Source organism: Symphodus melops (assembly GCF_947650265.1).
Source record: "Symphodus melops genome assembly, chromosome: 21".
NCBI classification, from domain to species: domain Eukaryota; kingdom Metazoa; phylum Chordata; class Actinopteri; order Labriformes; family Labridae; genus Symphodus; species Symphodus melops.
Genome location: NC_136711.1, coordinates 9,701,941 through 9,729,804, shown reverse-complemented (window position 1 = coordinate 9,729,804; position 27,864 = coordinate 9,701,941). Strand labels below are relative to the sequence as shown.

Below are 27,864 nucleotides of genomic sequence, written 5' to 3'. Positions count from 1 at the left end.
CAAGTGGACACATCCTGTCATAATCAACTTTTCATAAAGGTCAACTTGAACTATTGGCACATTTTGACTCATAAGTGCCCTCCATGTGTAAGAACTATGACACACTAAAAAACAAAAACGATGGATTTGGAATTGCTAACTCTGTCAGAAATCATTTGTGCAAGGTTCCCAAACTAAATTAAAAGGTTTTCAAGAACATTGGTAGAACAACTGTCTCTTTTTGGTCCATTGTTTATAAAAGCTTTACCCATACAGGGTTCATTGTAGATGGCTCTTTGGTGCTTTCTTCTTCTTAATACCTTTTCTTTTTCTCATCCATAAATTCCTTGACTTCTTTCAGAGTGTTGTTTAGAGGCAGTCGGGGCAAAGAGCCACCTGTCCAGGTAAGTGAGCTCTGCAGGGACACAATCTGCGAAGAGAGGAGTCTGAACCAGCACAACTGAACAGCAGAGGCTCCTGCTGGAGGCCACAGTGTCGCCCCCAAGGGTTGTAGGAAGGAAAAAGGTGGTTTGCTTCCTGCCCTGTGCTGGCACAGCTTATTCCAAGTCTGAAAAAGAGGGAAAAGTCTGTCACATAGTAATCGTGGAATGCTCAACTAAGAGTATTGTTCTTGTAGGTCTTTTCTTGTGGTTTAAAAACTGAAGGGATACTACAGTCGATTTGGTGCCTGCCGACTTCTCACCTGGTGAATGCTGCAGGTGTGTTCAGGTGGTGAAACAAAGCCGGCTCACACACATGGGAGGACTGCCGGCACACACTTGCACATGACTGACCCAGGGGACCCAGGTGAATCCTGAGAGCACTTTCTGGTGGCCAAGTAGGCATAGACTCGGTGCAAAAATTCTGGAGAAAGTTGACAGTGAATGAGGTTTGAAGAAAGAAAGAAAGAAAGAAAGAAAGAAAGAAAGAAAGAAAGAAAGAAAGAAAGAAAGAAAGAAAGAAAGAAAGAAAGAAAGAAAGAAAGAAAGGGTTTCTTTTGTCACATGTCACAAAAACTCTATAAATAATCAGAACACATCAGGGGTCTTATTAAGTAGGGAAGCTCGACAAAATACTACAAAAATTCTGCAATATCCTAACATGGCAACAACTCCTTACCTGGTGTTTAATGTAACTATGAACCCTCTCCAGCATTCCTGCACACTTGAACTCCTGGTGAGTGAAGGGCTTCACCTGCAGGAACATACACATATTTAAATACTATATAGATTTATATACAGTATATTTAAAGACAGCAGTTCTCTTTTTTGTAGGCGCCACCTCTGTGCGTAGAATGGCTCCGACTGCCTCCTGTACATTTGTTTTGTTGGTCATGTCTACAGTCCACACGTGGGGTTTGCCAATGAAGTTTTCGGCATACGGGTGCTGAGAGGAGATCTGTGATGCAAAGGTTTTCACTGCTTTAGGTTTTTATGTTTTCCGTTGTTCTTTATATTCAAACTTTATTTCGCTCCAGTCTGAGGTGTGATTTACCTGTCTTGTCGTGGGCTTCCCTTTGTAGAAGTCGTTGTTGTCGGAAGAGTGCGGCGGGTCAAACCGTGGCTGAAGGAACACACAGCCCAGAGCTATTGCCTCGATGGGAGCTGGACCCTCATAGGGGAATCCAAGACCTACAAACACCTGAGAGGAAGACATTTTTTATTTAGCATCTCACTAAGGATCCAGTTTCAAGCTTGAACAAAGAAGAGCATACAGATTGAGCTGATGCATGCAAAAGAATCCTATCTGACCTTGGCTCTGCGGAGAAGATGTAAAAAGTCTTCCTGAGTCAACAGGCCATGGTTTCTGATGAAGCTGGGCAGATTAGAGGTGTGTCCTGCTGGCTGGTAGACTGTGGCATGGGTCTCAAGCTTTTCGTTGATCAGTCCCACATATTCAGATTTACCCTAAAATACAGATTCACATACCTGACAAAGGGCATTTAAGCTTACGGAATAAAAACTTGTCATCATAAAATCATACAATGGCTGGCTTCCTGATAGCTGTCTAGCTCACTTAAATACTTTTAACTTGTATACAGTTATTTTTTTTGTCATCATACCTGCCACATGTAGTCCTGTTTGCCATAAACTACTGCTATTCGATCTTTCCTGTAGCTCTCTGGCTCCAGCTCTTCCTCTCTCGCTCCCTCCCTTGCCAGCTCCTCGCTCACAAAGCCGAGGAAGGAGTTGTCAGGAGTGTGAGCTGGAGATGACAGAAGATAGAGGAGTTGAAATTGCAAGAAGTTGATTTTTTTTAATTTTTTTTACTGAGCCTTCACACAGGGCTAATCACACACCGACACTCATAGGTGAAATTTAGGCCTTGAACTTTATTCAGGGTTAAGTATGACAAGCACATATCAGCCTCTGTGCTCCAGTGCTCCACAAGGATGTGTGCTAGGTCCACTTATTTACAGGCCTTTTCTCCTATCTTTCAAACACCATCCTTAAATGTTTAGATGATGAATATTTACTATTGCCATACCTTGTCATAACTACATCATTATTATCTCTGTTTTTTGTCTAATTTATTCTGTTTCTCGTTTTGCTGTTTTCTTGTTGTACACAATGACAATGAAGACTTGAATCTTGGAATCTTGAATAGTATTAAACTCTAAACGTCGATTTCGTAAATGTATTTGTTATTCCCAGAATAACGTTGGCGTGTGAACACTTTTCACAGAATCGACTCAAAAGAGAAACACGGTGTGTGGAAAAACACTACTTTGGCATGGGGATAACTTTCAGGGCTAAACATTTTTCAGGTGACGAAAAAAGGCAAGCTTAAAATGAAGCAAGGAAGAACACGCTGTGCAGTATGAATCAACAGAAAAAGGAAATGAGAAATCTTTTTATATGAGAGGTTAAGGTCTGGCTGTTTGGATAGACGGCTGCTACCCCGCTGCTGTCTGACATACTAAAGTAGGTGTGAAAGATGAGTATTTACTTTACAAAGAATGTGCCAGCAAAAGTGTGTGTGCATGGACAAGTGTTGCAAATTGACTCTCTGTAACATTTGTGTGTGTCTCCATGTTTCTGAGATCTGACTTCAGTAACCCCTTAAAGCAGCAAAGACGTTCTTCCTCACTCCTCCTCTTCAGCCTCATTTTGTCATCACTTGTCTCTTCCACCTGTCTTGGTTTACTGCTGAACATCTGTGAGAATCATAGATAAGCAAAGTCAAACTGATATAATCAAGATCTTGCAACATGTGGCGATGTGATTGGAACGACTTAGGGAATAGAGTTTCTGTTATTTCAGTGTTCTTGCTGCTTGTTTACAGTTCTGCTCCAGCAGCTTATCCTTTAATCGACTATCTCCTTCTCCTCCATTTCAAAACAGAAGCATAAACAAACCGCCCTCTCTTTTCTCAAGCTTCTTTCTGCCCTTTCTCCTCCATTAGCTAACAGCCATCACTCTCTCGCTGCACAACAGGACAAATAAACAGCGATCCAGGCCGAGGCATGAAGGGTGGCAATGGGCCCAGTGTGTCCAGCTTGTCTCTATCCCCCGACGAGGTGGGGAGGATGACAGGAAGAGGTGTTGCAATGAAAGTTCTGTCTGGGCACCCATTTCATATAACTCGAGCTTGAGTGTGTGTGTGTGTGTGTGTGTGTGTGTGTGTGTGTGTGTGTGTGTGTAGGATCACTGTTGCAGCATTGAGATATAGCTGGGTGAAAATGTGTGTACGTATCAGTTAATGTCACAGACGTGGCCTTGCGCACAAACTGAAACGCACAGTTACATACGAGGACACGGAGATGAAATAAAACAAACATGGAACAACTCACGGAACATGGTCATGTACTGCAGAGGCTGCAGACCCCAGCTGCCCCACACTGTTTGATATCCTCTGTTCCGTGCATAGCTCCCCAAGTTAAAGGCCGGTTCAGTGCCAAAAGAGTCCAGGATCCTGAAGCGACATCTGCAGCGTACAACATAACTATTGTTATATGAACACAACACATGTACAGATTGTGAAGCATCCTATGTGACTTTATGATTGACATTTTTTATTTGATGAATTAAGAGGCCTTTGAAAGCCAAATACCCTTTTCAGTTATTGCTTTTCAAGTTGATTTGGTACGTTGAAGTTGCAAAGTATGACACATTTAAATAATATATTTAAATGAGCAAATCAAAAACATGATGTAACTATATACTCTAATCCTTTTTAATAAAGCTCCTGGAATAGGCAGGCAGACATCAGCTTTTACGATGGCATTTTATCAAAACATTAAGGGTCTTCAAAATGGAGTACAAATGTTAAGAACTACTATACTTTTAGAGAATGAGGTAGACATATAATCATGAATTTAAAAAAAATAAATAATGGCGGTCATACTTGTAATGCAGGAAAGCCAGCCCCATGGCACCCTGCAGGTGAGAGAGGCCATGGTAGTCGGTGTAGATAAGGTCAAAGGTGAGGGGCCTCTGGATTGGACAGCCGCCTCGGCCTGGAGCTGCACCAATCAGACTGGACCAACCCCAAGAATACATACATGACAGAATGCATATTCAGGAAACCTTCAGGACAGATATTTTGCTCCCCTCATCATTTCAAAGACCAGACACCAATGAATACTTTGTTAAAATGTACCTGTGGAGTTGTTGCTGTGAGGTGCTGAAGGTGAGGTTGTGTCCTAAGATTGTCAGACAGGCACTGAGATCGGCCCACTGGACCAGCTCTCCGAGAGGACCCCCTCTTTTCACCAGGGCTTCAAAATGCTGACCAACACTCCCAGCCAGTGCACCGGGATACAGCAGCACCTAGAGGATGTTACAGAGTTTCAAATTCCATCTTGATTTCATAATTGATCTAAAGTTTTTTACTTACGAGAAGCTGAGATTTATTATTGATGGGTCTAATTAGTCTAAACGGGTCCTGATTCTAAAAAGTATGGAAGCCCTTTAATGAAATACTTAGTTAAGTCTTTTCAGTTTTATTGCCATTGGTTATACATAAGTGTATTTTCATTTAAACATTCAACATCTATTCTAATTTGGTCAATTTTTTCATTTAACTTTATTGTATTTAGTTGGGAAAACATAAATAAATCACAATCACACAGAAGACATTTTTTCCCCACAGGATTTAAAATCCGTATTTGTACTCTCGACACAAATATGTGTATCAGATCAGCCTGACACATCATTACACTTGGTTTACCCTCATTTGGCTTGTGACTGTCTTGTTCCGGCCCTGCCTCATCCACAGACCGGCCTTTATCCACCGATCTGACATCCTCTCCACTCTGGACCGGATGAAGTTCATGGCAGGACCAGTGCTGTTTCTGAGGACCGCATACAGAGGAGCCAGAGTTGTACGTATCTCAGCCTGTGCACGAGATAATGCAAAGAGTGATGTTGGTTAGAGGGTGATAGTCAAGTGCGTCACCAGCTTTATCATTCTGCCTCTAAATGCAGTGATTCTAGACGAGCTACGTGCGGCTTTACCCTCTCTGTGTAGGAGGGATTTTTCGGATGCCATGGCACTGCAGGGTTGTTTCTTCCATGACGTGGAGGACAAAAGTCTTCTATTTGGCTGAGGTAAGCTAATATGGAGCAGATGGTACCATCCACCCCATAAAAAGCATAACAGGGATCTGCCTGCCAACGGGCTCGCAGAAACTGCAGGGAAGATATACAGGTTAGATCAAATGCTACATTTTTTTTTTTTTCTTGATAAAGGGGAGTTGACTTATTATCTTCCCTCATTCTACGTTTACATGTTTTTACTAGACAGGTCGATTGATGACTTTTTAATTGAACATTAGACTTGTGATGATATAAAACTGCAGAGATGATGCTACTTTGATTAAATCTGTGCTTTTTTTGGTTTTCTAATAATAATAATAATAATATTGCATTTTATTTAAAGGAGCCTTTTTTTGTAAAATAAAATAAATAACAAAAAGAATAATGATGTATTAAGATAAAAAATAAACATACTTTTGGTGATGAAGAGTAACTAATAGTTAAATAAAAGCTCAGCTTTGTGCTGTAATTCCCATCTTTTGATAATGTTAGTTTTATATGCAACTAAAACCTGCTAACAAACTTCAACTAAACAAAAGCACTTCAGCACAGCAATACACCCATATTCACACTTTCTTACCTCCACTTTCTCTGCACACAGCGGATACGCAGGATCCACCGGCACCTCACATTTCTCACTCGGCCCTATGGGGCAAACATTTACCATCATGTACTTTTTCTTATTTGCCCATTTTAACCACATAATTATTCCACAACTTCTACCTATGGGAACAGAAGTACATTGTAGAGTGAATTCACTGCAGGTAATGAAGAACAGAAGATAATAATAACTTTGATATACAACCTTCGGACTGAAATGAACAGCAGCCTTCAGCACTGTGTATAGTGCTGCTGTGCGTGTAAGAAGGCAGGAGAGTAGAGGTAGTGTGTTCTCAGGAGGCCCCCTTCCCGAAAGCCCCCCCACCATCTCCAGCCAATGTCAATCAACTGGAATGAACACACGCTCGCTCACACACACCTGACCCACCTGCCTCCTACCAAACATACCATTTTTACAATGTGAGGCTTTGCCAAAACACACAGTCCATAACTTTGTAAAACAACCTATTAAAACAGGGGGGGAAAAAAAGATAAGAAAAACCTGAAAGCATAGCTGAGGTGTGAACGCTTATAAGCAGTAATCTATAGGAGGAGAGAAGGAAAAAAAGTGCTCCCTTTGCAAAAACAAGAGTATGAGCAGACAAGTTGGTGAAAGGACTCGTGGGTAATTTGGCCGTATTTTATAGGTGTGAGGTAATGTGAGAGGACAAGAGTAAGGGCTGAACAGGCTGCTGACGGGGAAGTGTGTTTGTGTGTATGCGTGTGGCATGTGTGTACATATCAGTGTGTGCATGTCCACATATGAATGTTATGGCGTCTGTGTGGCCCTGGCTTTTTTAGGTAGAAACCCCCCCACCCCCCAACACACATACACACACAAACACTAATGCACATACACGTGCCAACTAGGGTGCATAACCCGACTCTCACCTGACACCTCTCAGGAGGGTCGTAGCGTCGATTTTTTTTTTTTTCCTTCCACATGATCAGCTCTGGCTCTGAAGTACTTGTAAAACTTCTATTCAAGGACTCCATCCCCCATAACCACCTGCACACACTGCCCTTTAACCTTCCATTCACACCCTCCATTATCACAGCTTGTTAATTTCACTGTGTGGTTAACCTCTTTTGAGGCTCTGAACCGTGCATTCGGCTCCGACTGTCACTGCACAGCAGCAGTAAACCACAGAAACAGCTTCGCAATTATTGGCCGATCCTTGTAGCTGGAAACAGGGAGGAATGGGAGAGTGTATTTATACTGTGTAGCAAGAACATTAAAGTATATTATAACTGGAACAAACCCTAAAATGACTCCTTAGGCTTGTATAATAAACTGTTTTAGAGAAGAAAAATGACTGCTGAGCTGCATTAGATCTGTGTATAAGAGCCTGATAATACTCATCACTTCTGGTTAAATCTCTCCCCCTGTCAAACTTTCAATCTCAGAACCCATCTACTATCTTCTGATGACGACGTATGCTTCTGGAAACAATGGTAAACTTTTTAGGGCATCCGAAGAAGCCAGCTGTTTGTGATAAAGGACTTTCAGTCAAGTCTTTTTATCTGCGTAATGTCATTGTAGGAGTAAGCATGAAGACTTACCAATGATGATGTCTAACAGAGAATTGTTGGCAACTCTTGCGTGCTGTTGTCTGTTTAAAGACATCAACTACAGCTAAATTTGGCGTTTGATGACTGCCAGTGAGTTCCAGGATTGCATTTCAAGTGTGTCGGTTTCGCCCATTTTTCTGCTCACCACAAAACGTCTTCCTGCACACCGCCAATTTCCCATGAACCACTCGTACTACAAAACGAAAACCAGAACACTTCCTATATCTTCTTGTACTTCCAGCTTCTGCTTTATTAATGCAGAATATGTACATAGAGAAAGGGTTCATTTAAATCATGTACATTACTCATATCTTCTGGGTCAGATCTTGCCCACTCATTGGACACAAGTTCCAAACACAGGATGCAACACACAAAACTGTCTCCTAAAACGTCCATCTCTTTTGTGTTACTCTTCAGTTTCTTTTGTTTCATAGACCATCAAGTCTGGTAATCACGAGTGTGTTAAAAACAACCTCTTTATTACAATTACAATAAAGAGGTCAAATCAATCAAAACCCCCCAAAAAGGATTAAAAAACTATATTTGTGTTTTCTTTGCACAAAGTGTGCAGAATGAAAAGAAGTTAAAAAAAAGAACAAATCTTGCCTTTAGCTGTGTGTGGTCTGAGCCCTTCATGTGGTGTTGGTGTGTTGGTCTGAGGGTGATAATGGTGAGGACTGAGGTGGTCGAGCCTCTGCGACACTCTCTTCAGCTCCCTCTCTACCAGGCGGACTACTCCCTGCTGGTCCTGTCTGAAACTGGAAAAACAAACAGAAACCTACAGGTTACCACTATAAGAGCAAAGGCAACAATGACGCTGGTTACACAGAAATGTTGATGGTGTTCTTACACTACCTATGTAGTAACAGACTGAGATCGTCTCTGGTCAGCTGGGAGACGTCTCTCTCCTTGCTCAGCCTCTGAACCTGAGTACTCAAAGCCTCCAAACGAAGAGCCAGCCTGCGAAAGCCGAGGCCACGCTGACCTGTCACATTAGAATTAAACACCATAATGAGTCATGAATGTGCAGTATCATGTGCTGACCCTTATCAGAATGTTTACCTAGTTGTACTTTGTATTTGTCAGGGCAAATCCTAAAATAAGAAGACATGCTCTGTCTCCCATGAAACAGTAGTTACAGTTGTGTGTGTTTTTTTAACCATGATCTGATGTACATGTAGCAACAGTTTTAGCTCTATGTACTTTTAGATGTCTTTGTAGGGAGTAATAGCTTGTAATCCTATCATATACAGAGCAGATTGTTTTTCTAAAACTCCATTTATGACAGATGGGGATGTAAATGAGTCGTAATAATGGTCATCAAACATTAGTTTGTGGATCCAGAAGAAGAGCAGCCACTCACAAGTACTGTATGCATGTTAATATACGGTACATGAGTATGTGTTTGAACAGCTAACTCCATGGTTGGATATCAGCTTAAAATGCTTAAGCTGTCAAATAAGTTAAAATATTATCACAACTCAAATATTATGAGTGAAGCTTTAAAACAACAACAACAACAACAACAACAACAACAACAACAGCACATTTAACTTAAGTGTAGTCAGTTTGAGTCGTTCATTCATTTAGCCAACTGATCCAATCGTTGGCTCATCAGACGTTTCCATGTCAACTTGCAAACCAGTATCACAAGGACTAATCTTAATGCACGACCTCAACATGTTGTTATTTAGCACTACAGCTCAGCCAAACAGCAGTTTTTCCTAACCATAAGATTTCTGAAGAGAGGAGCCGCTGGACATTCACAAGACTCACTTCAGAAAGCCCATTTCACTTCAGGGCCCTTATATATTCGCTGTTAATCATTTTAAAGTTTTAGATTGGAACGATTCTGTTAGCCACCTTCCAAGTGACCACACATTCTCCAGTAGTGGTCAAGCAGAATTGAAAAAAACCCAAAAAAAACCAGTGTGTGTTGATGTTTGAGGGTTTTAGACAACAGATCAAAGATGACTTCATTGCAACATTTCAAGTATTGTCCTTGAATAAGCCGTGCAGTATTAGGGGTTACTGTATTGCTGAGTTCAGGGGTGATGGACACAGTCGTTGGGAAAGACTATTTACTCTTTTATTTTGTGAAGTTCAGGTATGCTGTTGGAGTTCGGGTTGATTTCAAGTCAGAGCAAGGATCTCCTTTGGGATGAAGCTATAAACTGTGTTACACAGTAAAATCTCACCGACGGATGATGTCACTTCATCTCTGTTTGTACAGCTGACTGTCAGCGTATCACTACTTACATTCACTGGGGCCTTTTGGGCATAGATGTAATGAGAGATGAACGGGAGAGAAGGGGTGGCGATACAGAAAGCTGTGTACGATAACTACATGCATGCTTTTGTGGATACGTATGTATAGCTGCATATCACACAGTAGAAATATATGATGAATTGTTGGTGCACACTGTCAGACAACAGGGCGACAGAAAATATGCTGTACAAAGTTTCTTATCATGTGTTTCTATAATCAAATTATGTGTTAAATGAAATAATAACAGTCTACTGATATCCATTTCCTGAGTATCAGAGGGAAAATATTTCTGCCAATAAAGGACACAATTTAATTTCATCTTTTAATATCTTTATATATCCTTTTAAAACAAAACCAAGGTGCAATTAGATTTTTCACAAAAGAAACGACAAAGTAGACTCTACAGTGGATTTTTACAGAGACTGGTTGAAAACAGATTATTTGTTGATAAATTGGAACTGGATTAACTGCTGACCAACCGCTTCCCCCATGTGGCATATTTTCCAACACAACCACTTCTCTCTGTACACAGCCCGTGGTTGGTCCATCTGAGTACACAGCAATTGTGGCTCTGTGGCTGAGATGCACCCGTGGGTTTCATTGTCTGGCTAAAACAATTTTCCAACAATCTGAGGCAAAAATGGTTTGGGATGTTTGGATAAAAAGTAAATGTCTGTGATTATGTTTGAAAACCGATTCATCAGTAGCCATGTTTTCCGAGTCTCACATGAAAAGTTAGTTCTGTTTGATTATTCACCCTCACAAGATGGCTAGTTTAAATGGCTGAGGATATTAAGGTTTTACATGTTGGTTTGAATCATCATCTATGTCAGATAATCATTTTTAAATCCAGGGTAGTAAAAGGTATCCAAATGATGCCAATAAATTAAGCTGTTAAATAACATTTAAGACAAAATGTGGATTTCTTTTAACGGCCACTGAACATTAATTACAGATATCCTAACCCAGCTTCATAAAGCATAAAGTAAAGCTGACTGAGTGAGATGTGAAAGAGTGACTCAAAGGTCAAGAAGAAGGAGACATGTGGTGCCAAAATATGTTAATGTAGTCATCTGCTGCATGATTTGAAAGGAAAAACATACTCTCCGGAGGAGACTGTTGACAACATTTGTTTCTTTCTATGTAAACCAGAGAAAAGCATTTGCCCAAACAACCTTGTCTACTTCCTTCTTTAAAACCCTCCTTTAGAGAAACAGTTTAGCCAGACAATTGAATTGGACAAGGTACCTTGGCCTCAAACCGCAACTGTCAGACCCACCGCGCACTGTGTACAAAGCTTCACCTAACACTAGAAGACGGGACATTTCTGAGAAATACACAACCCTTCTGCTGCATGTCCCAAATGAATTCCTAGAGTTAGGAAATCACATTTAACTAAGGTTCATGTGGCCCTAAACTGTATTTGTTTTGAATATATTTTATTTATTTTAGTCATAGTTAGTGGTGCTCAAATGTCACATTATGAAAGGTGTTTACATTCTTAAGGGAACTGTTTCTTTCAAATATCTTAACTCAACCATGTGTGTATAAGTTACCTTGTTCCTCAGGTGACCTCCCAGCAGGTTCATAACTCGTCATCTCAGTTGGCACCCAGAGGCTCTGCAGCAGCAGAGTCAACACAGACAGGCACAGACAGAGCACCAGGCAACCACTAGAGGGCACAATTCACAGAGAAACCTCTTTAAGACTACAACATAATATACAGCACATCAGTGGTTCTCCACCCATTTTATCAGAAAAATTTGAGTCCCCAATGACACGACTGTGACACATGATGACAAAGTGTTTTTAATTCCATTTATAATTTCATTTTGTCAGATTAAACCATCAGGGTTCATATTCAGTTGGTCATTTGATAAGAAAATATTGAAAAAATATTGTATGCATTTCCTTCAGCTAAATTAGTCATCATTTAAGCCATCTTTTAGCTATCAGTTATCAAGCATTTGTACAATAGCCTCCTTAATGTGTAAAATAGTAACCATTACTCAGATGACAATTTGTGAGTCTTATTTAATACTTTATGCTTACCGTTCCAGTGTTTCTACACTGAATATTTTGCGGAAAGAATTTAAGATTATTACTTTTAGCTTAAAAGTTAAATCATTTATTCATCCATTTTAGCGTACCATTTTTAGCATTTGAACATACTTTTAGCAAACACCACCCCACACACACACACACACACACACACACACACACACACACACACACACACACAATCTAAGCATTTATCTTTAAGCAAATATCTTAGACTATAATTAACTTAAGCAATGGTTGACCATTCAAACAAGCCCTTTCCTTGCATTAAACAATTACTTTTTGTTAGATACCTAATAGTCTATTGACTTTAGCTTATTATTTTAAGCATTCTTTTTGTTCATTTCCAATTCTGTTGGCATGTACTTTTTAGCATTAATGCCTACTCATGATTTTAGCAAAGAATTTACAATGAGCTATGTTTTCCTCGCTAGCTTTTCTCAGATTTCTTTCTCAACCCCTAATGCATGACATCATATTTTAACATTAATTCAACCGTTTACTTTTCCCTTATAGCAGAGTTGTACACATTGTATGAAATAATTACCTTGAATTTATCTGTCGTTTTCTTCCAAATTGCTTGTTTGTATGACTAAAACAATCTAATTTTCAGGAATTGATGGTGACTCAGTATGTGGGAATATTTTAAACATATACAGTTTGAAATTAAGCTGTGCACTGTATGTTGAAATCTATAGACTTTATACACCGAAGCAACTTATTCTGAAAATGGTAAATGTTATACTTTTTTATTTCTAATAGTATTTTGATTGGTTTTATGTGGGACATAATATAAAAGGTCACTTTTATGTTGATTATTTATGTCACAATAAAAGAGTTACGTTTCCTTTGAACTCTTTTAGCATTAATTCTAAAAGCAGATTTGATGCCAAAAGAGCTGGACATCCTGACTTCGCCTTTCATCAAGCACACTAAAAATGTGGAAAGATAATTTGTTCCATGACTTCAAGTTAGGACTTTGGTGGGCGAAAACAAAGTGTTGTACAATTAAATCATGTGTCTGCTTACTGCTCACATGAACTCAAAGTCTCAGTTCAACTGGGGTAGAGAGCCATCTCTTCACTCTCAGTCCAATAAACCCACCAATCCCTTATCCAAAGAAGCATAGTGTGACGGTTAACCTCAAGTACATGCACCAATAGTTTGTAGTCTCTTCGTTCCCATAAAGCTAAAACATCTGATTCAGGCAAATTTCAACGTCAGTCTATCAATCTGTGTTTCATCAAAGTTGTCAGAGCACTCATCAAAACATTACAATCCTCAGGCTGAGGTAGCACAGCTTTAAAGATGCATAAGAAAAACAGTGCTCTCTTATAGTTGGCATAATATAAGCTTAGGTTGACGTTACATCGGGGAGGTCCAGCTCCACGTCTACAAGCCTAACAGTCATTTAGAGATGCCACTCAAACCAATCTGCTGTCACAAAAAGACAGACCAAGGAAACTTATCTGCTTTAATTCAGCCAAATTAGAACCATGATGTAGCATGGACATGGATGAGGTGCATCACTTTACTGTACCTGCGTGGCCTCAGTACAACATGCATGGCCTTCTGGTTAAAGGATGTCGGATATCACTGTTGAAAACAAAGACATTTTAGACACAAGTGAATAATTCAAACATATAAATAAATAGTTATAATAATAAACTTGGATGGGGAAAAATGTATTTGCAGTATTTTGTATATATTTACATTTGACACTCCCTTCTTTAGGTTTGAACCCTTTTGATGCAACTAAGGTCATACTTCCACTGCTGCGGTTCAGTAAGAAGGCCAGAATAGATTTTAAAGTAATGTTATTGGCAGCCTGTATGGCCATGAAGGGTCTCTAGCTAGCATGGTTAACACATTCATTAAAGATAAAACAAAACTTGAACTAATCAAACAAAGCTGCTGCAGCCAAACTGTGCTTGTGTTGCGGGTGTCAGTGTAGGACACATACAGAGATGTCAGCAGTGTGTGGTTATAAATGAGGTAACTAATGCACAACCACACACACTTGCACACAACTTCACACAGACACACATCCTCACCTCTGCGGGTCTCTGTTTCAGTTCACTGGTAACCATCAGGCCTGTTTCCAAAATACACAAACTTGGAAAAAAAAGGAAAAAAAGGAATAAAGTTGGTTTGGAATGAATCTTGCCTCTTTTTTTTGTCTCTTACGCTTTCTTTCCCTCCCTCTCTGGCCGGGTCTTTTCTCTGTCTAAAGGCCTATGGGTAGGCATCCTGCCGTTGCCAAGGTAACCTGACTCCCTTTAAAGAAAACAATACCCAGAGTGCTACTTAGGCCTTTCACACATACAATGGAGCCCACGCTATTGGGTGACACAGTTTCTTTCAGCCTCACTGGCTAGACTTAAGCCATAGATGTGAAGTGATACTCAAGCAGAGAGCTCATTTAAAAAACTTAAATGGTTCAAACCGTCGGCACAGAATGGCTCAATACACACAAAAGACAGTACTAACTTAATGCCAGTAGCAACAGTGGGCTTTATAAAAGACCCCATAAAATACCCAGTAGAAACTTAAATAATACAATTAAAAGTTATTCAGTTAGCTGTAATTCTGTCTCATTGTTAAATAAAAGTCTAAGAATTAAGTTGTATATTTACTTGGGCTTTTCTTGTGGTTAGAGCTAGAATGCAAATGCATGGGTTTCTTATCAAACTAAGGGTATGTTGTTGTGCTAAAACAATTTATTTGTAGTCAAAATACTTGATTATATCATGAACAGTGCAGTGTATATATACATGCCCTATATATTATATATATATATATATATATATATAATTCTCTGATTCACAACATTGATTGATGGACAATATTCCGTAGCATGATGCAGTTTTTTTTCCTTGAGCGGTGAAGGGATGACACTCCCTATTCTACTAAATATGCGAGAGTCTTGCATATCACTGTTAATAACAGAGGCCTATTATACTCTGCTGGACAGGCCACATAAAAACATGTGTGTAAGAATGTAACCATTACTTTAGGAACTATACACCATTAATCATAAACTATTAGAAAACTTCACTCAAATAAAGGAATAGCATCAAGAGGAAAAGCCACAGGAATTAATACCCGTCCAGACTGCCTTTGAGAGATAGATGCTTTTTGCAATTTCTGCAGATGCAGGTGAAATTTGCAAACTAAAACATCTTGAAAGAAAAAGATATGATTACGGTTGTGTATCTGAATGATCAGATCATGAGAATAAACAGCAGTAATGACACACCACAAAAAAAAAGTTTAACACACCAATTATCAATTAGATATTAAAAAAGATGGAGCCCATGTTCATGGCAAATAAAGCAGCTGAAATACAGGGGCACTGACAAAATAAAGGATTGGATTTTCTTTTTTTTGTCAAAGTCATGAAGACCAGCTGTCAACTATGAAAACCAGAAGCATATATGCATCCAAAATGTTATTTACTACAATCACTATACCTGTGAGAGGCAGTTGTTTCCAAACCTCATTTAAATGCTTCAAAAAGTCAGTCACTGTCTGACTCCAGGTTATCTGTGGTTTATGGAGAGGGACATATGACGAGAGAGCGACAAGCAAACATGAGTAGAATTTTTTATTTTTTTCTGAAACTTCCAAATTGATCAAACAGGCATCATCCAAATGTGTTTACGTGTAATGTTGTTCTCATTTATTGGACAGAATAAAAAATAAATTAAAAAAAGAACAGGACTCAAATCCTTTGATGACCCTTAATGACTTACAGGTTAACAAATTTAGCTGCCTCCACTGAGTTTTTGTGTTTAAACATTTAACCAATTTTTTGCAGCAACGTATACATCTGGAACAGTTTGTGATCTAATTCCTGGTTGAAGGACAATTGCTGATTGATAACACAGCTGCACATTCATTCTCCTATACCCATAATCAAGTGCAAATCTTGAATCTATCAAACTGTGTTAATTAAAGTCAAACTCTGTTCTTCAACATTTCTACAGAAGGCCGCAGGTGTAACGGATTTGCCCAAAGTGAATTTAAAAATCAAACAGAATGTATTGGTCACAACGTTTGATTTGAAAGTGTTTCAGCTCCGGCTCTGCAGTTCTATGTAATATACAGTACATGTATTTATTAATTATCTGTGTGTACATGTATGTTTGTATGAATGTGTGATAGGAGGATAGGTGGGACTGGTTCATGGAGTGATGTCACGCAGCGTGTCGGAGCGGAAGGATCTGATGAGCATAAACCTCCATAAGCTTGGACCTAAAGGATTACTGGCTTTACACCCATCTGTCTCTCTCTCTCTCTCCCTCTCCCTCTCTCTCTCTCACACATACACAAACCCTGACAGTCCTTTGAAATATTTTCAATTTTTTGTTTTAATCAGTTTTTAATCAGTTTAAGTTGTACCACACTTGCATACACACATCCGGAAAAACAGCTAACACGCACACACAGTCTGGGAAGAACTAGTCTCACTTTGATCCTGTGCGTGCAAATTAAACATGAAATCATTATCATGACATGCTCGTCTTACCTCATGTGACATGGCTGCGGTTCTTTCTTCCAGGCAGCTCAAAACCAAAAAGATCAACAAGTGTGTGTACACGTCAGAGGATATGGATGCAGCTCTAGTCATGAAGTAGCATATGCTTTTGGATTTAAAAGAGAAACCAAAAACACTGTCAATATAATGAAAAACACCTATTATGATCAATGCAGTGTGTGCTGATGTGGATCGTTTTGGTGGAAAACAAATGCTATTAGAAAGATGATCTAGAATACTCCCTGTATTACACATCGACATAACCAACCCTTCTTTTAAGCTTACTGGTTGCTTAAGTACAAAAGGTCATTCAAAAATGAGGACATGAAAAACATCAGCTGTGTTTGAATTGGATAGAACAAGCTGAACAACATTTTAGATGGAGTCGTCCTGTAAGGCAGAGATGGCTCCATAATTGAATTATCAGTAATAACTGTCATGTGTTGGCCGGTTGCTTTGGGTGCAGGACAAAGACATGGCTTGTTGGCTTTGCCAGGGTACTTCCTGTCCTGTCTCAAGATCTGTCATGCAACCTCTGCATGCTCACAGCAGTATAAAGATGTCTTCAAGAACTAGCTAAGCGATTACATGAACAACCTAATACATTTGTTGGGATGTTAGAGTAAGGAATAGCCTATCATTTGGTGCATCTATGATACCCCTTTATGTCTGTATATTACACTTGTGTAAATAGGCCTATTTTCACATGATATAAGCGGCACACATAGCAGGAGGCGTTAAAGCCAATAACATGTTTGGTTTTGTTCCTACACAGGGTATAAATCTTAACAATCGTGTGCATTAATGAGATAATTGGTTTTATACCCACCTGAGCCCCTCTGCAGCTCCTGCAGCAGCAGCTCACTCGCACGCGGACAGTGACCGGGTTGTAGCTACTGCGCATGCTCGAGGCAACTTAATATGAACGCTGCTTCACGTCTCAAGACATCTCCCACCCAGGTAAGGATAACCTCCTTTTTCTTGCTTTTAGTAAGTCAATATTTGCTTACCAGTCTTCGGTATATGTAAAAAAACAGATGACTGTAACCCATGTTCGTCTGGTATCACATTCAAATGCTTGCTTTTTCCACAAACTGAAGCTAAAATCAACTCTCTGTGAGGCACCAAATCAAATCATTCATGCTAGCGGGGGCAGCAACGTTAGCAAACATGTGAATACTGTGTCGTCTGTAAACGTGTTCACTGCTAAGTATCTGTCTTGCACATTATGTCTTTTTTGGCAGTTTTGTAGGTCCAATTGCTTTTTCGTTCATTGTTGTCAGACACTGCTTGCGGCTAGCTAGCAATGCTAACTTGGCAAGTGTAAATGGAAAAAGGGTGAATCAGATTTATGTTAAATACCTGGTGCCCGTTTTCACCTGCTTCAACAGACATGTGAAATAAAAATCGTCCTGAGCCGGTTATCTTACATCGATGGGTTATTTGACTGGACAAATATTTCTGCAGCTTTGCCTGTTTTTGTGCAGCTGTCAGTCCAGTTTGTATTTACACACTAGTGTACCTGCAGTCCTGTATACAGCACACAGTGGGAGACATCAGGGCAGTTTCGGTCCGATAAAATGCTTGTGCTTTTGTATCTATTGTGCTAAATGGAAACAAATACGTAGCCTGCTTTATCCTACAGTTTTGCAGAGGTAGAATTAAAAGGAGCTTCAGTGAAACTGTCAGATAGTCTGCAACCTCTGAAAGAGCTGAATGTCGTTTCTGATCTTGCTGAAAGCCAAGTGAACTCAACAAAATGCAGTAAGAACACAGAGGATGTTAGCTTTCAATTCAGTACATAACTGTAAGTCGTTGACATTTTCTGGCTAAATGTTATAATGTCATTTTCATTTGAAAACCCACTAAACCTTTAAGGCTAAGGTGGCTTCAGTAAATCCATCCATTGAAACCTCTTATTCTGGGATGGAGCTTAATCTTTAGCCTGGAAACTGACCCTTAAAGTCAACAGTCAAAAGAATTGGATCATCATTTTGAACTGGGAATATTATCAAGTCTAATTACCAGTAACGTCTAACACATGATGTTGTTATCAAACTTGATGTGCGATCTGACTCTGACATAACATGCACGACTTTTTGGCTTTAAATCAACTGACAGTGGAAAGTAGTATACAGATGGATAGATAACATGTCACAAACATAAGTTCAGTAGGCTGAAGTGTGTTTGTTTTTTTACATATAAAGATATAAACCAGGAAATGTATTGACTGTAAGGGTTTTTAAAACATGAAATGTTTTAAACAGGACTCGACTGGACTCTGCAGCCCTCTAACGCCCTAACAAGCCTTCATGTCCAGTTTGAACTTGATTTGACATAATGTAAGTTATATGTAAAGTTTCTCCAGTTCAATAACCAGAACCATCGACAGCAACTTGTGTAACCTTGTTTGAGTCAATCTTGTTTGTAGATCTGTTTATCCAGCTCCGTGTTCTCTGATTCAATGATGTGCAGACAGCTTCATTTGCGTGAATTTAAGAACTTATTTAATTAACTATAAGATATCAGCGAAGCCTTTGGTTCAATTCCATTTCTTTGGATTGGACTAGATAAGACGAGATTAAACGTTTGAACAAAAAAACCCAACAACAATCTGTAGCAGTTTTAAACATATTGACCGCCATCTCAGACGCCAAATCGCTCTAACCTCTAAATGCTTCCAGTTTACATACAGTAATGTGTCGGTATGCGACCCCATGTGACTTCTTTAGAGGCAGTGTGACACGCTCTGATGATTTTGTGACAGTCATTTTAAATTCATTGCAAGTGATCTTTGGACGTGCAGATCCATGTGACTTGTTAAAAAAAAAAAAAAAACAGCTTGAACACCGTTTTCAGCATATTGCAACAGATCCTTGGTTGTGTTTCTGCAGAGTTGCATTGCCAGGAAGTGTTTCAGTTGCACATCACTACTTCCCCTCAGCACTGGAGGTCCCTGTTTCATTGCTTTATAATCTAACTGTGCCTATACCAATGAAATCTTATATGTATAACTGTGCATCACATGTCATTCGAAGCTGTTTATGAGCTGGTTTATGCATCACTAAGAAAGCTTTGAGCTGCATTCCATTCAGACTTTGAGTTCACTAGACTTTTTTTTTCTCACAGAGCAATAAGTGCCTTTAAATCATCTGATAATGTTTAGCAGAAAATACCTCTCAAAATCACAGAACACTGCTTTATTATGGCTACTGTACAGATTTCCTGTTGTCTTTTAACTTATTGACTCTCTTAGTGAAACTAACAATAAACTTGTGTAACTATCTGAAGTTAATCCACAACTGTTTGACACCACAGCCTGAGGATAACCAAACTATTCATAAGGAGTAGTATTTAGCTTCAGGAGGTTTTGAGTTGTGATTGTGCTGTAACTCAGTTCTTTATTTATCTCTCATCATAATCGTTTTTGTTTTTGTGTCTTCCAGTGACGACCATGGGCAGCTAATAAAGATAGGCTAGTTACCGTGTAGGACAAAAGGTTAGTAATACCCTGCCGAGAGACCCGCCTCTCTTCCCGCTCAGGTTCAGTAAGTTTCCAGCATCATGGCTGAGGAAGACTATGGCAGCTTTGTGGACTGGAACCAGATGGGGGATCTGGCCAAGAGCAGCGGGCCCACCAAAGTCGACTGTAAAGACCTGAAAGAGTTCAAACAGATGGCTCGGCAGGGTTACTGGGCCAAAAACCACAAACTGAGGGCACAGGTCTACCAGCAGCTGATCAAAGCCATTCCCTGCCGTACAGTCACTCCAGATGCGGAAGTGTACCGTGACATTATGGGAAATGCAGCCACTAAGAAGCCCTCCTCCCACATCCCGCTTCCAGATTTCGTGGACGATAATCAGGTGCCGCGGTACTGTCTGAAGGCCGAGGCGGTAGCCTCAGCGCATCAGATCATAAACTGCGTGGCTGGACAGTTTCCAGATATCTCCCACTGTCCAGCACTGCCTGCTGTTACATCGTTACTCCTGCACTTCAGCGTCGACGAGGCGCAGTGTTTCGAGCACGTCAGCCGCATGCTGGCTTGCAACGAGCCGGGCAAACGCCTACTGGACCAGACTTTCCTGGCGTATGAGTCGAGCTGCATGACTTTTGGGGATCTTGCGAACAAGTACTGCGCACCCGCACACAAACTCATCATTGCAACCGCCCAGGATGTGCTGGAGGTCTACTCAGACTGGCAGCGCTGGGTGCTCGGCGACCTGCCCTTCAGCCACATGGTCCGGATCCTTGATGTCTACCTCGTGGAGGGCTACAAGATTCTCTTCCGCGTGGCAATTGCCCTGCTTAAATACTACCGCAAGCATAAAGCAGGAGCACAGGGGGGTCAGGGCAACCAGCAGCAGGATTCAGGCAAAGTGAGGGCGGATATTCAGGCTTTCATCAAGGGCATCGGCTCCACCGTCACTCCTGAAAAGCTGCTGGAGAAAGCCTTCTCCATCCGCCTGTTCAGTCGTAAGGAGATCACGCTGCTGCAGCTCACAAATGAAAAGTCCCTGCAGCAGAAAGGAATCACAGTCAAACAGAAGCGGTATGATCTATAATAGGATTTGTTTGTGTTGAATTATGAGCATTTTTTTTCTTGCCTTTGCTTTAGAAACCACATGGGTTTGGGTGTTGTTTTTTTTTCCATTAATGGAGCAAAAGTGTCTCTAAAAACATGAAAGATGTTAATAAAAACATCACGTCAGAATATATCACACGGACATTTTGCTCATATTATTATATAATATTATAATCACATTATCTAAATCCTTTCTTTTGATCTGTAAAATAAAAAAAGGCCAATCACATCATCTCTCAGCCTCCACATTGTGAGGCAGACGAGTTTAAGAAATTACTTTGTTTTGGTAAATTAACCAATGGGGAAAAAAATCTCTTAAAATGTAGTGGAATGCACTGAAAAGGAGAAATGTAGCGTTAAAATTAGAGCCCGACAGATTAATCGTCCGATATTAGCTAATCCAGTGACGATGGATATCTGCTCATTTTATCGCAGGTACGTGCCCATGCTACTAGATTCCTTCACCCGTCGAAAAGCATTTCATCGCGTATCACTGCATTACACTATCAGTAGTCTTATCAGCAGAGTGTGCTATGTGGATTACAGCAAACATCACTCTCCGAAGTGTCAAGTGGTGATGTACGTACATGTACACGCATGTATTGTCTTCAGTACATCTGCATATGAGTGATCAATGGATACACGTCTTTATCTGTATCTATCTCGACAGACTGAACAGAGATTTAAGAACGATTTCAGCTGATATATCTTGAGCTGATGTTTTTCTCCTCCCGAATATGGATAATAGTATAGGCCCAAAAACGTTGCGTTGGTCGAGCTGTAGTTACACGAAAGTCGATGCAGACTTTCATTTCACACAAAGGCCACCGAATGTTGACGCTAAAAGAGGCACTGGCTTCATTGTCTTCTTCTTTTTACAGCTATATACGCTGGCATGTTTTGGGAAATGCTTTAAGTTGCTCTTGCATCTCATGTTTGTGTCCTTCTCGTTTGGTTTGTGCCACGTTTTTTATTCCACCCACCATCTTCTGTCTTGTCTGCACTCCACTCCTCTTCACCTCATTGGTTATTTCTCAGCTCTAGGTGGGTTCTTTCTCCTTCTTTGCTGCTCTTCAGATCCATTTTGAATTCTTTTTAAAAAGTACATTATCATAGAATAGTGCAATACTCGTGTATACAAATGTCCAACCCCTCTCGGCCCTCTCCAGGAGGAACGTCCAGCTGGCACTAAACCCCGACACCTTCTCCTCGGAGATCGTCAGTGCCAAAGAGATGCGAGACATCTGGTCGTGGATCCCTGAGCGCTTCGCCCTGTGCCAACCACAACTTCTCTTCACGACGTCCACTCATGGCTGCAGCTTGAACAGGTACACCATCCAACACGGCCCTTAATGCTCTAATCCAGCGTCAGGCTGCTAACGATCGACAGGTAGCACCTGTTTAACTTCTAGAATTTGAATTAGATTTATGGCTAAAAGGCTGAAATAGAAATACAGATGTAATTCAAAAAATAAGTTTATTTTAAGAAATGCACACATTTTTAATTTGTAATAAAAAAAAAAATGTTTGTAAGTCAGTTGTCCTTCTGTCTTTGTTTTTTTTTTTTAAACAGGAAGAAAGTAATTTAGCATATTGGAAAGCAAGCTTACATTTTGCCTTGGCTGTTTATTTTTGACCTGTGCATTGTCATACTCAAGATTAAAGAATTTAATTTCCTTCTTTTATGTCTTTATTTCTGTACATGTTCTGACTTTTTCTCAACATTTGTCCAAATTCAGTCTGCACAAACCATCAGACCTGCCTTTATTGTTATGAATGATATAAAACACATCTCTCACCCTCCTCTGGGTTGGTTCTAGCTCTCATGTGAAGCAGAAGTAAAAGGTCTTCAGTCCTTTTATTAACTTAACTGTACAAAAGTAGATTGTAAAGAATTAAACGTTCACGTTTTCCTCCAGATTCTACTCGCACTGTGAAGGCTACGAGCCCACGCTGCTCCTCATCCGGACCACAGACGGAGATGTAAGCAACACACACACTCACACACACACACACACACACACTTACAAGCTTATTTCATGTATGAGTCATTTCTAATGTCAGGGATCTACAATAAAAAAGTTCAGTCCACTTGAGACGGATGTTTTTTAGAAGGAGATTTGGCCAATAATAGCAGCAACATAAACGCTCAACAGTTTACATTTCATGATAAGAATCAGTTCAAACAGTTGCTAACAGAAGGCTCAAGACTCTTCACTTAGGAAAGCGGTGAAAACACTAGACACCTTCTTCTCAAAGTCTCTTCTAACTTTGAGAACGTCACATTACACAAAGTCCAACCAACGAAGGTTATGGATCCGTCCTTCAGAATGAAAAGAGAGGAAACGTGGTTGGGAATGATTCCCTGAGTAGTTCTGTAAATGAGTATATAGAGATGACCGAGCCGGCGTGTTCTTACAGCAGCCCGTTGTTTTCAAAGTTAACTGTACACACGGGCTCAGACCTGATAACTTCAACTAATGTTACATCTCCTTTTTAATGTTTCGCTACATGAGCGTTTGAACGTCGTCATTCAGTCTGATCATCAGACCTCCGCACTCGTATTCTTGTCCTCCAGGACTGAACGTTAGTCTCAGAGGTCATGAATTCACACACTTGGATTATGATGCTATAAAAGGATCGCATCACAAACACTGACCGGCTACAGACAGTCATCTTCCACATCGTAATTGTCCTTAAGTGTGACTGTAGTTGTGTTGCAGAGAACGAAGCTGGTGCAGAAATTCTTTGTCTCTTCTTGCTTCAGGTGTGCGGAGCCTTCCTGTCCACAGACTGGGAGGAGCGAAAGAGAGGAGGCAACAAATTGAGCTTCTTTGGGACTGGGGAGTGCTTTGTCTTCAGGGTAAAGTTAACTTCCATCGTCTGACCTGCTCGCTTAGTTCTTACCTCAATCATTATTCCCTCTTTTTGTGTGTCTATGGGGTTTTTAAAGCAGGACTCATGTTTAGTGAAATGTGAATATCACAGTTGCAGTACCACACGTTTGCCACCAGAGGTTGATATTTGCTTTTTGTTTGACACGGTTCTGCTCGTCAGAATCAGCAGGTCAGGTCCTCGTTTGAAACGCTGGCTTTGTAGTTCAGAGTTCATAATATGACACTGTCCCGTCCTCTTCAGCACGAAACTAAAACAATCCAAAAACCCCCCCCATCTTCTCCGCTTGCGATAGTGCTGCATCAAGTCATAACAACACCTGGGCTAGAAATAGCAGAGCTGCCTGGTGTATGAATTATTCACCTGGCTCCTGCGTTGATGCACAGCTGCAGGCTGTCTGAGCCAGCAAACCACAAAACAGCGTCATCTCACACACTTAATACTTAAACACACACAGATCGGAAACTCCTGTAACCCGATCCAGTAGTATCTGACCCAGCCCTCACCTGACACCAGCAGGAAACTGAGACAGTCAACAAGGATGATGTCGAGCTGATGGTTTTAAAGTTGTATGATTTATCTTATTTAACCCTTCATGTCAACCTGGCTCTGATATCGATCATTGTCCCTTTTTCAGGTGAAAAACATTTTGTATACAGACTCACAGAATGTTCATTCAGAATTTGTTACAAGGCTTTGTTTAATACTCTATTAAACCTGATCGCAAATCAGGTCAATGCGTCCTTGAAAAATGTCAATGAGCCCCTGAACACTTTAACAAAAAAATAACAGTAGAAAAGAGGGAAAAAACCGAGGGGAGATGAATAGACGCAGAGCTGTTAGGCTTTCAGTGTCTCAAGACTCTCTGGGAAATGACAGTAAAATATCAACTGTTTAATAGGTACAGCGCTAAATACTTCAGTCAGATCAGTGGTGATTCATGCCGTCCTGTTGACCTTGTCTCACTTCACCATTAATGACGGTTTCAGCTTAACAGTTGAACAGAATAACTGAAGGTATTGAATCATTTGAAACCAATCAAATAGTTAACTTTGTCAGATGATCATTTCAAGAGGCTTTATCATCAGAGGGTGGGACATGTGTGCAGAGTTAAAGGGATACTTCACCCATTTACATGAAGCTTTGTATCATTAGAAACATGGTAGTGGTGTTGAATGGTCGTGAGTCCAGCCCTCATTTTGCCCTGAGACGAGAAAAATGTGTTTTTCTTTGCCTTGAAGTTTTCTTCACGGGATGCAATATGACGCTTTTTGCATCACATGAAGAAAGTTTTTTAGACAATTTTAGACATTTTTGCAATGCGGACCTCAAAATTATGACATGAACGTAGTCGTACCCTGTGCAGTGATGTCCCTGTGAATTGAAGGCTTTAGGCAGGTTAACATGGGACCGCAGATGTTGTAATGATTGATGAACTTTAGTTTGGGACGGTCCTCTGTACTCAGTATCAGAATCAGATACACTTTCTTCATCCCATGGGGAAATTCGGTAGTTATGGTTACTCTAAAACACATTTCAGCAGTATAGAAATAATTTAGACTGTAAAAAAAAAAATAGAATACAGATTCTGAATTAAAAAAAAAAATACCAGGTAAGACTGGAATAATAAGTTATATACAAGCGCACATGACTCAAAGATGGAATGTTTACAGTTACTACTATATACAATGGTTATCAATGTGGATATTGCACATTGAATTTATAGGGTTGATTATGAACAAAAGGTGTGTGACCGGTTTATAGGCAGACTGCACAGTGTTAAATGAAGTAGTCCAGTGTCCAAGAGTCGGACTCATAAAGTAAAGCATGTTGAGAGTTCTTTTTTTTAACGAGCCCATGAAGTACAGAACAAGTCATTCCCAGGTAAGTTATATATGTTACAGCTAAAGTTAAAATATATTTCTACTTTTTATCACCTTGAATTTAAATGACAGAGAAGAAGTCATTTTGTGGTAGGGCCTAAAAAAAAAAAAATAAAAAAAAAACTTTTTATCGTCACTTACACTGGGGTGGGACTTCATGTGCTCCGCCACTCAGCTGTGTAACCTCCTGCTCCCCTCTCTAGCTGAAGCCCGAGATGGAGCGCTACGAGTGGGTGGTGATCCGCCACCCTGAGTTGGCGTCCTCCATCAAAACTCAGGAACAGGAAGATGGAGCCGGCCCCGAAGTCCCAAACGCAGACAACAACGGCTTAGCGCAGCCAGAGAAACCTGTTGGGGAGCTGTCACCTTTCCTCTCCGCCCGCCACTTCAACCTCAACTCTAAGAATACATCGATGTTCATGGCTGGAAACTTTGACTCCATCATAGTGGGTGAGTGGCTTCTTAATGTTGTGTTTGGTCTGAACTTTAGCCTAGAAGGTTGGATTATTAACCTTTGATCGTATTGAATGTCTAAAAGAAGTAAATAGATAAGAGAGCTGTTTGAATAGTGTGTTTTTGTGTGTGATCAGGCGGTGGTGAAGGCAACGCTCTCTACATTGACTCTGAGCTCAACCACGGGCGCACCGGCCGATGCACCACCTTCGACAACCCGCCACTGTGCGCTGAGAGCTTCCAGGTTTCCCTGCTGGAAACGTGGGGCTTTGAGGATACCATGTCCAAATAATGCTGTCATCATGAACACACGCAACATATGCACTGCTTACATGTAAATCCATGCAGAAAAAGTGTGTGCATACAGTTCACACTTGTACATTAGAAAAAAAAAGAGATCATCATATAAAATGTCCAGCAGAGATATGCAAACAAAACTACATCCGTCCTTAATGACAAATAAAATAAGTATATTTTTCTTTTATTTATTAAAACATTGAATTTCAACATGTGAATAAAAATGTGATTTTTTTTTTCTCTCTTTTTTTTTTTTTTTCTCCTGTTTATTTTTGTATTTTCAGATTTGTTATTATGGTGTACTAATTATGTGAAAGTGTCTGGTAATATGAAAGATATGTTCAGGACTAAAGAAAAAGTCAGTTTAACTAGTTTGTAAGTCAGCTGTGATGTCTCCATGTTCATGCTGGACTGAAAAACAAACCAGGTTTAAATGTCTGAATGTAAGTGCAGTCGTGTTCTGTGTTTAACCTTTATCTGCCAAATGAGCTGTAGCTCTGCAGTCTGTTGAAACATGTCGCTAAGCTAACCATGTTGACTAAGTGGGGTTAAAGGTTAAAAAACCTGAAGTCAACATTGATTATTTTGGTGAGATTTGCTTTTAAATGTAAGAAAAGAGGAAGAAGTGGTGAAGTTGTTCTGGCTATGATTGATTCTTTTTTTTTTTCCCCTGACTTGATCTCTCCTGATTTAATCATGGTAAATATTTGTGAATATCAGTGGTGAAGTTGAGTGTTGCAATTCTAGCACTTTATATGGAAGCTTTCTATTTGACCCAGTGTCTCTCCTGTGTATGGTGTATGGATTTATGTGAATAACGGGACAAACTTTTTCAAGAAAAAGAAAACTACAAATGATAGATATAAATGCAGTAAGGTCCTTCTCCTCTTCTTAACATTTTCCGTCCTTTGCAGTGTGAAGATAGCAACAAAAAGTCCAAGATTATGCCCTGACTGCAAAGTGTTGTTGGAGTCTCACCTCCTGGTTGTTATTGTATGTTCAAAAGTGCTCTGGTGAAATATCAGTTAAGAAACTACAAATGTATTCTACGTGAGAAAATACACAAATCTACTTTCAGCAGCTGTGTGTGTTTCATTGTTTTCTTATTCTTTGTTTTTTCTTCTTTAAAATTGGTTCTATCTCTGTCCTGCAGCAAGATAAGGACATTTCTTCAGACTGTCACAGAAATGTG

The 27,864-nt window shown here is 40.1% G+C and overlaps 2 protein-coding genes across 4 annotated transcripts; one reads left to right on the top strand and one right to left on the bottom strand.

The window, feature by feature from the left end:
* On the bottom strand, positions 1 to 17,444 carry LOC306842281 (alpha-1,6-mannosylglycoprotein 6-beta-N-acetylglucosaminyltransferase B-like). 2 transcript variants are annotated; one of them, XM_079372437.1, is made up of 21 exons: positions 17,391 to 17,444; positions 16,553 to 16,667; positions 15,495 to 15,567; positions 14,076 to 14,136; positions 13,562 to 13,617; positions 11,517 to 11,632; positions 8,547 to 8,676; positions 8,298 to 8,449; positions 6,100 to 6,164; positions 5,439 to 5,612; positions 5,152 to 5,319; positions 4,582 to 4,751; positions 4,327 to 4,458; positions 3,773 to 3,906; positions 2,042 to 2,184; positions 1,731 to 1,886; positions 1,474 to 1,620; positions 1,261 to 1,377; positions 1,099 to 1,173; positions 683 to 843; positions 1 to 547 (listed from the first exon to the last, which is right to left on the bottom strand). In XM_079372437.1, exons 5-21 carry the CDS (start codon positions 13,585 to 13,587, stop codon positions 349 to 351), a joined length of 2,265 nt encoding a protein of 754 aa, XP_079228563.1. In that variant the 5' UTR covers positions 13,588 to 13,617; positions 14,076 to 14,136; positions 15,495 to 15,567; positions 16,553 to 16,667; positions 17,391 to 17,444; the 3' UTR covers positions 1 to 348. The 2 variants fall into 2 exon arrangements, with proteins under 2 accessions (XP_079228563.1, XP_079228564.1); XM_079372438.1 differs by lacking the exon at positions 15,495 to 15,567.
* Positions 17,419 to 27,752, top strand: tbc1d24 (TBC1 domain family, member 24). Of its 2 annotated transcripts, none has more exons than XM_079372444.1 (7): positions 17,419 to 17,521; positions 20,008 to 21,111; positions 22,314 to 22,472; positions 23,064 to 23,127; positions 23,912 to 24,007; positions 26,126 to 26,372; positions 26,513 to 27,752. In XM_079372444.1, exons 2-7 carry the CDS (start codon positions 20,126 to 20,128, stop codon positions 26,665 to 26,667), a joined length of 1,707 nt encoding a protein of 568 aa, XP_079228570.1. In that variant the 5' UTR covers positions 17,419 to 17,521; positions 20,008 to 20,125; the 3' UTR covers positions 26,668 to 27,752. The 2 variants fall into 2 exon arrangements, with proteins under 2 accessions (XP_079228570.1, XP_079228571.1); XM_079372445.1 differs by having other exon boundaries at positions 17,519 to 17,551.
* The last annotated feature ends 112 nt before the right edge of the window (positions 27,753 to 27,864 follow it).